This window comes from Mus musculus, chromosome 3 (assembly GCF_000001635.26).
Source record: "Mus musculus strain C57BL/6J chromosome 3, GRCm38.p6 C57BL/6J".
NCBI classification, from domain to species: domain Eukaryota; kingdom Metazoa; phylum Chordata; class Mammalia; order Rodentia; family Muridae; genus Mus; species Mus musculus.
In genome coordinates, this window is record NC_000069.6 from 50,448,979 (window position 1) to 50,464,004 (window position 15,026).

At 40.8% G+C, this 15,026-nt stretch overlaps 1 protein-coding gene across 3 annotated transcripts in view; it reads right to left on the reverse strand.

Annotated features, from left to right (window-relative positions):
• Slc7a11 (solute carrier family 7 (cationic amino acid transporter, y+ system), member 11) overlaps positions 1-15,026 on the reverse strand; it is a 134,152-nt gene that overhangs the window by 84,043 nt on the left and 35,083 nt on the right. Inside the window, exon 1 of one of the 3 annotated variants that reach the window (XM_006500777.3) lies at positions 460-528. The exons of 1 other annotated variant lie outside the window; for it this stretch is intronic. In XM_006500777.3, coding sequence (XP_006500840.1) covers positions 460-471 — 12 coding nt within the window. In that variant the 5' untranslated portion in view covers positions 472-528. Of the gene's footprint in view, positions 1-459; positions 529-15,026 lie in introns of those variants that run through there. One more of the 3 variants, XM_017319590.2, reaches the window with a different exon arrangement.

The following is a 15,026-nucleotide window of genomic DNA, read 5'->3' on the forward strand; positions in this document are numbered from 1 at the left end:
ATACTATTGAGGCAACTATCCCCGTGGGAGTAGACCTTCTAGGAGTAGAGAAACAGTGTGGAGGACTCCCTGATCTGAGATTGTGAAAGCCTAACACTCCTGAACAGAGGTAAAACTTAATGCATAGTTTTATCTTGTAAGTTCATCCTACAATCCTACAGTTTCACTATTAAAACTATATCTATATCTATAACTATATCCATATTCATCTATCTATCTATCTATCTATCTATCTATCTATCTATCTATCTACCTACCTATCTATCTATCTATGGTCTGCTTCCACCCACTCTTGCCCCTCCTGGATCCTGTTTAGTGTTCCTGGAAGTGTGTCTTTAGCAAATCTTTTGCATATGACTCCTCATCTTATCACCTTTTCCTAAAGACCTCAGATCAGGGAAGTTGTTGCTGGGGTTGTCTAAAATGCATCTCTGAGGAAAGGAACTCAGGTTTACTCACCTGCTGGCCCATCTCACAAACAACTTTTGCCAGCTCTCAACAGAGTGTGGTGTTACTATTTCCAAGACTTTCACCTGGAAAGGATATGAACAGGATAGACTTACAAAGGGGTGTATTCCCTGTGCAGTCTCTTTCTTTAGTTGTACTAAAGACATTTTCTTTAATATCAGCAGTAAAATGTGTAAAGATGTGGAGAAATAAACTTGAGGAAATATGAATAAGAATTATACATCTGTGTGATATGTGGAACTACTATGAGTTTCCTTACATGATCATAAGTTTTGATTACATAGGGAAACATTACTCCACAGATGTATGTATAAAATATGTACAATACATACAATTTTCAGGCAAATGGCTTAACAATGTATGCAGAAAAGACAAATGCCATACATAATTACAATTTGAACAAAGGTTTGTAAACACCACTAATCATAATCCAAAAACAAAGGAAATATTGTCAAAACTACAATGAAGTTATAGCAGTTTATTTAAAAATTTAAAGATCTACTAATTAGTATAGGCAAATTTCTTAAATATAATATTCATTTTATTAACTAATGAAAGAAGGGTAAAAATTGCATGTCTACATGAACATGACTGTGTATGATCTCTACATAGATGGGATACAGTATAACTATTCCCTGTAATTTGAAACACTGCCTTCTGAGGCGAGAAGGAAACTCATAAGACTCAGAAAGCTACCGACGTTTACAAGACTCAGAAGTGACAAGGTTCACAGGGTCCCTCCTGAAGCCAGGAAAGCAGTTAAAAGTGATTGAGAAGTAGCAACTCTCCAGGAGAGCAGACAGCTCCTAGGGTGGCACTTCCATGGTAGTCCCTCTTGCTGGAATGACCTGTTCCTGGATAGAGCTGCTTTTAAACCATCAAGCTCCTGTGTATGACCTTTCACCCATGATCCAATACGTGAGCCCAATAAAATCATGGGCTCACTAAGTCAGATTTGAGGGAGAGCATTTCTTTGGTCCATCATCATTCCTATCTTGGGTGAAGAGATGTTCGCTTTCATCTCCCAAGGAAAAGTGCTGAAAAGTAAGGGTAAGAAGAGAAAACTTTGGATTTGATACAATACTTGTTTTGTCAGATACTTAACCATTTCAAACGGTTTAATTAATGATGATTTTTTTAACAACAAACAATTTAAAAGAGCAATAAAAAGAGTGAAAAGGGTGGAGAAAAGGGTGAGGGGGACAAGGTGAACCTCCAAAGCAAATAAAAATACAATGATGAGAAACCACAAGAGCCACAGCCAGTCTTCTGAAAGCTAGCCAATTAATTGTGTTTTGAAGCAGGGTAAATAAAAAATAAAAGGAGACGATCTATAGCAAATTTTAAAAGAATACACGCAGTAACTAAAGACAAAATATAGGTTTGAAAGCTATAATTTGCTATGAACTCGGCACAACTTGTTAGAAAACTAAATTTAAAGTAATTTTGAAACCTATCATTCCTAATATGTACCAGAGTAATAAGAATTGAGTGAATTTCTTTGATAGTTGGAACTAATCAATAGTTTAACATCACAAGTCACAGTAAATGAAGACTGGGAAATTTTACAGGGTCTCTACAAACACTTCAAGGATATATAATTCTTAACTTATGCAAACTACTACTCCAAGTAATATATCATAAAATGCCCCCTTTCATAAAGGCTTTTTTAATAAATAAAGGGCTTCATAAGGGGCTTTTTTTAATCTTAGCTTTCAAAAGGTAGTAAAATGATAAAGAACAAAGAAAATGAAAATCCAGTTTTATTTAAAACAAACACAAATGCATACTACACAGTAAATAAATAAAATGATTTGCACATAAAATCTATAATATCCAAGGATATGTGTGCAAATATGTAAGAAAACTGACTCAAGTGAAGACAAGGACCATTCACAGATTTGTCACACACACACACACACACACACACACACACACACACACACACACACAAAACACCCTATAGAAACCACCTTTAGGTATAAACCACTAGTCCACAGTCATCAATAATAAATATTGACTGAAAGAGAAGTGTTGCTTGTGAGAGTCTAACAGGATGAACCTACCTGAAGTATGGAGAAGGCAACACATACAGCAGGTAAAATGCACTCCCTACATCAGCTACAACCTTCAGCAGAGAAGGGCCCCAGCCACAAACTCTACCCCATAGATGACATAAGCAAGATCTGTGGGATTTCTGTTTGTATTCCATGCTCTTCCCAGGTCTAGCAGGACAAAACAAATGCTGAAGCAATGCACACACAAGCTGAATCTGGGTATATGCCAGCCAGCAGCTGTCCAATACAGGCTTATCTCATCAACCCCAAACCCCTGATTCCAAGTTACCGCACTTTATACCCAGACACTAGCAGAAGACCTCATCTTCTTACTCTAGTCTTCTCCTGGATAGCATAACCTTACCGAAGACAGAACAGAGAAACAAACAAACAAAGCCTCAGATACATGCAACATGCAACATGTGACCTACTGGACCATATAGTGCCACGTAGAACAAACCTTAAAATATTTCAGGGAAGTGGTGCAGTGATTATGTTCTCTGGCTACATCTCCATGGGAAAACTGGAAGATGAAATTTAGAGTCCCAGTTTAAATCTCTGGTCAAAATAGTAATTCATTTGAAAATTCTTACGGATGAAGGGATAGTCACAACACTGCACCTAAATTTGTAAGCACTAGTTATGGCCACATTAGAAAACAAGAAAAACTAACAAGTAAAGAGTAAGGCTCCAGAGTAAAAACTTAGAAACAATAAGCTCAACAAGAATAAAAATAAAATACAGAAGTTCAATGAATTCTACCTATTTCAAAGGTGGACAAAATAAAAGTAAACTGATAGCAGTATTAATGTCTATCAAAAGAGACATAAAATAGTATGGATCATACAGGAAACATTATATTAATGTGACCAATCCAAGGAGACCCAGGTAGATGGAACAGCAAGGAAAGGCGCTTGCTCTGAGCCTGATGATCTGAGGTCCCTGAGACTACGTAGTGGAAGGAGAGAACCAGCCACACAAGTAGTCCTCACTCTTACATGTGAAGAAAGCAAGGTGTAAGCCTGCACAGTCTCTCTCTCTCTCTCTCTCTCTCTCTCTCTCTCTCTCTCCTCTCTCTCTCTCTCCTCTCTTCTCTCTCTCTCTCTCTCTCTCCTCTCTTCTCTCTCTCTCTCTCTCTCTCTCTCCTCTCTCTCTCTCTCCTCTCTTCTCTCTCTCTCTCTCTCCTCTCTTCTCTCTCTCTCTCTCCTCTCTTCTCTCTCTCTCTCTCTCCTCTCTTCTCTCTCTCTCTCTCTCTCCTCTCTTCTCTCTCTCTCTCTCTCTCTCTCTCTCACACACACACACAAATACACACACATCACAACACACACTCATACACATCACAATATCACACATATCACACACACTCATATACATATACACACAACACATATACACCAAACATTAATTGCAAATAAATAAAATGTTAACAAGGAAATACTGCTCAATTCAGTCTTATTAGATTGAAATCCTAGAAGTGACAAACTTTCAAACTTATGTTCAAACTTCGCCAAACATAACATACTTGTGAAGACACCAAGTGGTAAGATCTGCCAGCGCTTCAATTTCCTTAATAGATGTAAAGTTAACACAAGGTCGAAAAGGGTTCATAACAGAGTCTTATAAATATTTTTAAAGATCAGTATAATGAAAATTTGGTTACTCTAAAAGAACTTAAGTAAGAGATAAGAGAATGTCTTACCGAAAATGATGTTGGCAGGAATTTTCAGAAATCAACTCATTACAAACACTCTAAGCCCTCTCAGCAGGAGGGTGCTTATTGACTGTTTCATTCACACAGTGGAGTGCGGAAACACAAACCCTATAACTTTGTAGGAAATCATGAGGAGTCTTACCATAATGATCAGTGTAATCCAGCCACCATTCAATAGAACACTCTCTTCTTTCAGCCAGCAAAACCAAGGTACATACACACAGACTCATCAATCATCCCTAACGCACAAGGAAGAATTAAGGAGATGGAGCACAAAAGAGGCCATGACAAACTTCCTGAAAAAACATCAACTTAGTAGCTAAGGGTCTATTTTGTCTCAGTTTAAGGGAATATGCCTTATGGTTGTGGGGAAAACATGTAGGTGGGATGTGAAGCAAAAGGTCACATCGCATCTATAGTCAACTGGTGCTTGTCTTACCCCCTGTATTCTAGAAATTTCTCCTTTCTAGAATGCAAATCCATGGAGTGGTGCATCTTACATTAAAGCTGGGACTTTCCTCCTACATCCAGTATCTCTATAAACAATATTACTGACATGCCCAACATATGTCTTCTAGATGATTCCAAAGCCAATTAAGCTGTCAAAGAAGTAAAGCATGATGTGTATCATTCGGCTCCATGATTACTGGGTTTTGTTTGTTTTTGTTTTATATTTTCAGTGTTAGACACAGAGCCTAGGCCCCACACTTGCTAGGCACATGCTATGCTTTCTAGCTCTAAGCCACCACCTCAGACTCTTGTAACATGTCTTAACCAGATATTTTACACGAGGAAAGGGAAAAAAAGTTAACCTTTTCTTTTCATAAGAGGACAATGGTCAAGATGGATAATGTCTATGTGTTTGTAAGAATATGGAGAAAAAGAAAAGAAACTTGAATATTGACAAGAGTATAAATTTATACGAAGACTTTAGGAAGCCATCTAAATCTATCTATAAAAACTAAATTATATATGTGCTACAAATTATGTCACCAGAAAATGTCATTTATTAAAAATTCTGTATAGACTTTCAGAACACAAACACAACAACCCTTCTTAGCAGCAATGCTTTCAGCAGCAAAAATATAGAAGCCTCATAAGATAATAGGTGTACTCCATCTTGCCCCTACCAATGAAACCAGTGAAGTCAATTTGCATGAGTTAATATCCCCAAAGCATTATGCTACATAGAAACAGGAGGTTACACTCAGCACTGTCACAGATTTGTTAGAGTAAAAAGCACACAACCTTGTATGTTGTCTGTGAATCCATAGTAAAAGGATCACAGATGTCCAAGAGGATTTGCCAACTCCAAAGGATGCTTACCTCTGATGGGGGAAGAGACAAGAAGGTTAGTTACAAGATAAGGTTTGGCTGTAATCTATGTCTTCATTTCTTAAAAATGAACGCACACTGATTATGGGATGGATCTCCGGGTATGGCAGTCTCTAGATGGTCCATCCTTTCCTCTCAGCTCCAAACTTTGTCTCTGTAACTCCTTCCATGGGTGTTTTGTTCCCAATTCTAAGAAGGGGCAAAGTGTCCACACTTTGGTCTTCATTCTTGAGTTTCATGTGTTTTGCAAATTGTATCTTGTGTATCCTAAATTTCTGGGCTAATATCCACTTATCAGTGAGTACATATCATGTGAGTTCTTTTGTGATTGAGTTACCTCACTAAGGATGATGCCCTCCAGGTCCATCCATTTGCCTAGGAATTTCATAAATTCATTCTTTTTAATAGCTGAATAGTGCTCCATTGTGTAAATGTACCACATTTTCTGTATCCATTCCTCTGTCGAGGGGCATCTGGGTCCTTTCCAGCTTCTGGCTATTATAAATAAGGCTGCTATGAACATAGTGGAGCATGTGTCCTTCTTACTGGTTGGATATATGCCCAGGAGAGGTATGGCGGGATCCTCTGGTAGTACTATGTCCAATTTTCTGAGGAACCACCAGACTGATTTCCAGAGTGGTTGTACAAGCTTGCAATCCCACCAACAATGGAGGAGTGTTCCTCTTTCTCCACATCCTCGCCAGCATCTGCTGTCACCTGAATTTTTGATCTTAGCTGTTCTAACTGGTGTGAGGTGGAATCTCAGGGTTGTTTTGATTTGCATTTCCCTGATGATTAAGGATGTTGAACATTTTTTCAGGTGCTTCTCAGCCATTCGGTATTCCTCAGGTGAGGATTCTTTGTTTAGCTCTGAGCCCCATTTTTTAATGGGGTTATTTGATTTTCTGGGATCCATCCCATAATCAGCATCCAAACGCTGACACCGTTGCATACACTAGCAAGATTTTGCTGAAAGGACCCTGATATAGCTGTCTCTTGTGAGGCTATGCCGGGGCCTAGCAAACACAGAAGTGGAGGCTCACAGTCAGCTATTGGATGGATCACAGGGCCCCCAATGGAGGAGCTAGAGACAGTACCCAAGGAACTAAAGGGATCTGCAACCCTATAGGTGGAACAACAATATGAACTAACCAGTACCCCCCGGAGCTCATGTCTCTAGCTGCATATGTATCAGAAGATGGCCTAGTCGGCCATCAGTGGAAAGAGAGGCCCATTGGTCTTGCAAACTTCATATGCCTCAGTACAGGGGAACGCCAGGGCCAAGAAGTGGGAGTGGGAGGGTAGGGGAGTCGGGGGGGGGGGAGGGTATGGAGGACTTTTGGGATAGCATTGGAAATGTAAATGAAGAAAATATCTAATAATAATAATGATGATGATGATAATGAACACACACTTCGAGTTCAAGGAAATGTGCAAACTGCCGACAGTTAAATCGAAATCTCACATCCCATGTTAGCTATACTATCTGTAAATGCTTTTGTCTATCCTATTTGATTACATCAGGAATAAATGTGAATTGAGTGGGATTGTGTGAGAATTCTCATGTGACACCTGCAACTGTACTGAAGTCCCTGTGAGCATCTCCTTTCCCAGAAAGACTCTACACACACCAGCAGAACAACCACTGGAATCCATGGAATTGCTCGTGTGTCCAGTCTTGCCTGTAATTACCTCATTCACATAAGCCTAAATTCCAACCTGTAATGAGGAAGGGAGCTTGGAGGAAAGCACCTTAACTCCTGGGGTATGAGTTTTTAACAGTCATTAGTGAATGAGACAAAAGACTCTGGTTTTTTTGTTTGTTTGTTTTGTTTGTTTGTAGTGGATTATTGAGGTTTTTATTAAGGAAACTCAGATCATCCATAAACAAGCCTTTCAGAATCCCTCCTGTGCTTCCTTCAGATCTTAGTGTTTGAGAACTACCATTTTAAGAAGTATGGATAATCCATGAAAATGTATAAAGGCGATGTAAGAAAAACTATGGGGAGGATACAAAGAAGAGTCGTAGGTATTTGAATACCAAAATTCATGTGGCGTTTCCATCTCACGATCTCAGACTGCCAGGGAATTGTGGACCTTGAGTCCCATCAAAACACTGAGTCATCCTACTGGAATCACAAGCAAGTTTCAACCTGGGCCGGCAATCCTTGTTCTTGAGCAGCAGGAAATCTTACAATCTCTGGAACAGGTCCACCCCCTCATTGCTATGAAAGGCAGATAGACAGTGTGACTAATAGGGTCATTTGTCAGAGGCTCTGTACTACATACTTTGTACTGGCAAAATATTGTTCAAAGGAGTTCACCACAGGATATGGCTGCAAATGAAAGCATTACCAGAACAGGAAGGATTGGGATTGCAGTCTCTAACATAGATTCATATGCATTATCTATTAATCAGCGCAAAACTAGTCAGATTCAATGTGAGCTACACACATACAGAGAAGGATCACAACATGAAATTTGGGAGTAGAATTCACTAAAATTGCTTAGTAAAGTGGTTCACTGTGGCATGTGTTTCAAACAGCTACACATAACTTCTAAAGTTTTTCAAAATAGGCAGATTTTTTATGAACCTGAACCATTTCAAATATGCTTATGATTAATAATGAATGGGTGAACTAATTTAACTAGGCAATGTTCCCTCCATCTTGAACCTTCTTTGAATGTAAACACCTTTAGAGGGTTTACTTGCCGTGAAGGAACAATATGAATCCTAGAACCTCTTCAGCCCGTGCTATTCCCCCAGAACCTGTCCGTTTATCTCCTCCTTTGGCAAACACCTGATATCTTTTCCCTGTGTAGGGATCACTGTAACATGTGGGGATAAACTCGTGCCTAATAACATGTGTCATATACCTGACACAATATAGAAACTTCACAGTTCCTGCCTTCATGAACTCGATGCAATAAATTGATTACAACTGTAGTGAATCCTAAGAAAACCTATAGGATTTGTAAGAACAGAGTGTAAAGCAGCACTGCTGGTTCTTATGATGGCCAGGAACATGGTTTCCACCAATCCTTTTTCCTCTTCTTGCCTCCTTTGCCCAGTAATGCTTCTCTCTAAAAACCAGAGCCTTGCTCAGTCTTTGGCCACCTTTCCATGTGCTAACTGGCTTTGCTGTAAGGAATTTGGACTTTGAGGAGATGAACATCATCCCATGACTATGCAGAGATGCATGTAAGCACTTGCACACAATCCTTTTCTGCGGGGTACCAAGAAACCCAAAGAGAAAAGAAGGTGCTACAGAAGGAAGGCTGTATCTTTCCACTGTGCTCATCCAGGCAATCCCAGCCTTGCTTTTAAACAGAAAACTGAGAGCAGAGGGCAGGAAATGGATCATAAAGGAAGAGATAAAGAAGATAATGAAAGGTTTGGAGGAGATGGAGAGCAGAGGGTCAGGAAATTGAACAGAGGTGTGTAGCAATGGGGGATGAGGAACTGCGGGTAACAACCAGAAAGTCCCAGATGTCAGGAAAGTAAGAGCCTCCCAGAACCCCACGGGGATGACATGAGCTGAAATGTCCCACAAAGGGGAGGGAGAACCTGAGACCATATCCAGAGGTTAGGCATGGCCCCTGGTTGAGGGACGGTGCCACCCACCCATCTCCAAAATTTTAACCCAGAATTGCTCCTGTCTAAAGGAAAAACAGGGACAAAGAGTGAAGCAGAGACTGAAGGAAAGGCCATCCAGAGACTGTCCCACCTGGGGAGCCATCCCACATGCAGACACCAAACTCAGACACTATTGCTGATGAGAAGAAGTGCTTGCTGACAGGAGCCTGATACAGCTGTCTCCTGAGAGTCTCTGCCAGATCCTGACCAATATAGATGTGGATGCTTGCAGTCAACCATTGGACTGAGCACAGGGACCCCAGTGGAGGAGTTAGGGGAAGGACTGAAGGAGCTGAAGGGGCCTTATCTGGAATCAATGGGAGGGAAGGCCCTTGGTCCTGTGAAGACTTGATGCCCCAGTATAGAGGAATGCTAGGCAGTGAGCTGGGAGTGGGTGGGTAGGTGGGGGAGCACCCTCATAGAAGCAGGGTAAGAGAGGATGGGATAGGGAGTTTGCAGAGGGGAAACCAGGAAAGGGGATAACATTTGAAATGTAAATAAATCAATATCCAATTTTAAAAAGAAGATAATGAAAGCAAGAAACTAAGAAGAAAAGGACAAACAGAGTGGGTGCCTCCTGCAAAATGTTGGTGAACCTCTTCTCTCTCCCTTCCTTCTCTTCTTCCTCACACGTTGTGCTCCTCCTTGGCTATGGACACTCAGGAGTGAACAATTAACAACTGAATATCATGAGAGTCCCTTGCAGCTAGAGATGCTATTGAGATACAAAGACAAGCCTGTGGATGCTGAGGATTCTGAGGTCGTTGTACATGAATGTAAGGAAGCTGTAGGATTTGCATTGGGAGGGCGATGATCCTTTTGAGCCTTCCAATCACAACTGCCTGAAAGACCAGGTTGTTTTGCTTCTGCATTCATTGTACGCCAATCCTCCACCTTTGCTTCCTGTGTCTGCTTTGACTTCCTTCCCTTTTCCTCCTTTACATCCAGTAGCTTCAGCATTTTCACACACACAGACACACACACAGACACACACAGACACACACACAGACACACACACACACACACACACACACCAAAACTGTATATCCAAAAGTCTGGAACATTCATGTGATTGACTGATTGATTGATTGATTTATGAAAAAGTGAGTGTCACACTAGACCATGCAGGGAACAACTCAAAACTGAAAATCAGATGCGCCTGCTAAATTAGTCCATCATGTGTTGATAGAACAAAATGCCTGGGAAACTTCTATTATTTGGCTCATACTTCTGGAGTCTAGAGGATCCAAACATGTTGGAACCGCATCCAGGAAAGCCTGCATCACACCATAGTTGAGAACTAGCTATATGCAGAATCATGTGCAGTGATGGGAAGACGACAGAGAGGAGTTAGGGTTTCCCTTGCAAACCTGCTCAAGAATCATCTACTCCTAAAAGACCAGTGTTAATCCTTCCTGAGCACAGGCTTCCATGACCGACTCATCTGTTAGGTTCCATTTCTTAAGGCCTCTAGCAAATCAGCACCATCACAGTGGGAACAAGCTCCCAGGACGTGATCAAGACATGGGCATAGATCCCGTTTGGGCCACAGAACCCATCTTCAAAGCCTCTCAGACACTCCTGACAGCAGAAACTTCCACAGAGAATGCCAACCATTTCTGAACTCTCTGTCTTCTCTCACTCACACAGTCTTCCCTAATGTCTTATTTTCCAGTCAGAACAGTCAACTTTTCTTTGCCTCGGGCCTAGCCCAGCTCATTCCTCCACCGAGAGCCATCTTCCTGCCAACCAAATCACCCCTCGTGGTGCTAGTCTCAAGAAATACATTTGTTTCACCTAAGAGGCGTTCTTTCCCAGTTCTCGAATTAACAGCCTATTTTTTCCTCATTTATTACAACTTAGAAAGCATAATTGCAAAATGAAAATGAAGCAAAAGTAAACAAAACAAAGTCTACAAGGAATATATTGAAAGGTAAAGTATGCTATAATACAGTGCTTACAAGTCTCAACCAGTGCCTGGTTCAATGCTCTATTGAAACCATTATAAAGGTTTTTGTTATGGTTTCTCTATACCTACTTCAAAATTGTATGTCCAAAATAGTAATAAAATAGTAATGAAAATCTAACAAATCAAAAGGATTATGTCATACAATACAAGGAGAAGAAGAAAAGAATGTTCAGATTTTGGCTAAAAGGCAAACAATAATAGGAGTCAGAGTGCAGGTATAGTTGCCATGATTCCTGAGAGTCAGATAGATCATATAGGTCTATGACTGTGTGCTTGGGAGAAGTGGAGGACCACACTGAAGAGGGGTTCACTGTGAACCTGATGGTAAAGCTAGAATCTTTGAGTCAGGTATGGCAGCATCTGTGACATATAGACAGGAAGACTAGAGTTCAAAGTTGTGATTAGATTATACAGTGAGTTTGAAGCTATCCTTGGCTACGTTCTCTCAGAAACAAACAGACAAGACACAAACAACAACAAAAACACAGGGCAGGGGAGATATTCCAGTGAGGACTTACTGTGAAAGCAAGAGAAGCTGAATTCAAATTCTAGAGCCCATATTGAAAAAAGGAGACAGAGAGAGAGAGAGAGAGAGAGAGAGAGAGAGAGAGAGAGAGAGACAGAGAGACAGAGAGACAGAGAGAGACAGAGAGAGAAAGGAGAGAGAGACAGAGACAGAGAGAGAGGAGAGACAGAGAGAGAGAGACAGAGACAGAGACAGAGAAAGAGACAGAGAGACAGAGAGAGAGATATTGAGAAGTAAAAGAAAAAAAGCCTGTGACGGCTGCACATTCCCATCCCCAGAGGCAGTGAGTAGAGACAGGTGGACCCCAGGAGATCAAGCTTCAGGTTCATTGAGATGCTTCCTCAAAAGTAAAAGGTGAAGAATTATTCAGAATGGATTTTCTCTGGCCTTCACTTGCTTATATGTGAGCACATGCCCCAGACATGGACATATCACACACACATGTACACACAACATACACACACACACACACATACCACTTATATTCACAACACACACACACACACACACACACATCACTCATACACACCACACTCACACAAAACCATACATACACACTCAAACACATACAAACCACACACTCTCACATACCACACACATTCCCACACCACCTCACATACATACCACACTCATACACAGGCACACACACACATTCACAGTCACACATACACACATATACACCACATTCACACTCACACATATACCACAAAACACACACTATCTCACATAAACTCCACACTTGTATGCATACACACATATCACACTCATACACAATCACACATCCATACTCACACAGTGCTACACAAACACATACCATCTCACGTGCACAGAAAACTCATATAGACACTACACAGATACATACATACTTATGTACTCATTCACATTTACATATGTACATACACCATGCCTATGCACTCCACACTCACACATACCACACTCAACCACACATACACACTCATACCCTCACATACCAGCTCACACACATATAACACTCATATACACACTATACTCACACATACACATTCACACACATGTACACACATACACACCACACATACACTCACATATACACCACACACACACATGCACAGGAGTATACACTCACACCACACACACATGCACAAACAATAACAACAAAGGGAGAAGGATCTATTCAAACAGCAAAACATAAAATGTATGTCATACACTCCACTAAAACTCTGAACTGACTAATCTGTGAAATCAACAACCCAAAAGAAAGCCAGCATCTATCCCCACCCAGCTCACTACTAAAAGCACAACTGCTTGTGTAAGAAACAGAATGGAAACCCAGGCTGCAGCCAACACTAAACACACATGAGAGGGGAAGCATCAGTGAATAAGACCCAGTGAATAAGTCTCTTTTGCAGAAAGAGACTAAATTAACAAAGACCACGTGGCTGTTCAGAAGCAGGTGAGAAGGAGGCAGACAGAGGCAGGTAAATCTGATCCATGGGAAATCTGTTAGAAGTTGGAAATATTTCAGTCGGGACGCTACTTGGGAGCGTAGCATAGTCAACAACCTAAATCTTGCAAAATCTCAAAATTAGAAGTGAGTTTTGGCCATGACACAGGCCTCTTGCTTCTGCCAACATGTCTGTCTGAATGCAGTCATGTTAGCTAAACAGCCTGAAACCACAGGCAGGGCCAAGTGGTCATGGCGTGGATTTCTAGAGAAGACATTACAACCATAGAAGTATAGCTCTGTACACTTGGCATTCCCTATATCAGTGGAAAAGAGTCCTGTACTGATTCAGGGTCCATATGTCTATGTGGCAAACTCAACCAACACACTTCATATTTTAAGAAAATGTGGGAAGAAGGAAAAGAAACAGTTGTCCTGGAGTTCCAAATACCATGGTTGAGTAGTTCATAAGATTTTAGCTGAACATATGCCATAGCTGACTAAATCCTTCGAAAAATTTTTAGCTGGAAAATTCGACCACCAATGCTTTGATGTTAGGGGAGGACCTTGGAGGGCAATCTCTTAGGAATGGAGTGTCTAATTACTTTCCTTATCACCAGGATAATACATCTGTAAGAAGCAACTCAAGTGAGGAAGAAGGACACACTTGGGCCTGTGGTTTGAGTAGATTTTGTCCACTGGGGGCAGATGGCAAAGCAGTGAGTTTTACAACTGGGTCAGCAAGAATTTGTTCACATATATATAGGCAGACCAGGAAGCTGGAAGACAGCTGGAATCAGAGCCTAGGAACTGGCTATATAGAAACCTCAAGGCTAGTCCTCATTGACCACTTCCATCAGTGAAGCACCATTCCTAAAACTTGGACAAACTCTCAGATATATACCATCTGAACACTGTATATGCTCACACATGTCACTTATGTGGTACATTCAAACCATAGCAGTGACCTTAGAAGATTGGTCTCAGAGGACACAGGGGGGACCAGGAAATAGTACCTCACCAGACATGAAATTGGCTAGTTCCTTGATGATGCTCAACTTACATTCTTGAACAGTGGGACGATGAGAAATCAATTTCCATCATGTGTCAAGTACTCAGGCTATGGTATTTCCTTACTCCATCCCCAGCATCCAATTATATTAACTCATGTTTTTTTTTATAGTATGCAAAAGAAAGACGTGACAGCCAGTCATTTTTATGAGTTTAAAGGAATTTTGTTTTTTTCTAACTATAAAGTATGGGCATCTGTGCCACGTAAAGTCATCCAAGGAGGAAGGTTTCAGTGGTACCTCCAAAAAATGCCAAATTAGGGAAGATTTATTCCCAGCATCGTTCTGCCTTGTTTCTATCCTCTTTGCAGCTGAGTTGGGTTGTCCTGGTTTCTACGATTCAGTTTTCTCATGTGAATCCACTACGGACCTTCTCATAACAAATAGCCAATTCCTCACAGAGAACACATTTAACTTTACTTATGAAAATAAAAAGAGCAATTGTAAGAGAGAAACGCACGGGAATGCTAAAGGCTGTTCTAAGCCTCAATCTCAAAGGAGTATTTCTTGCCGAAAATCAATTGTGGAACCCAAAGGAAGGCTTTTTTTGTTTATTTGTTTTGGCTTGTTTGTCTTGGCATGGAGCATTGGAAGCACACAATGCATGCTGTGATAGAGTAGCCTTTCATCTCAAGTGTGTTCAGAAGAATTACCCAATTCGTGGGACCCTTCTAGTATGCTTCCAAATGTTGCTAAGACATGAATAATGTGCATCCCATTGGTAACACAGCATCATCTTCTTGTCTTCAGGTGTTTCTTCCTCCTTTCTGGATTTAATAGCATAGGGGGCATTATTTCTCTCAAGCCCTTAGTGTTAGGTAACACTGAGG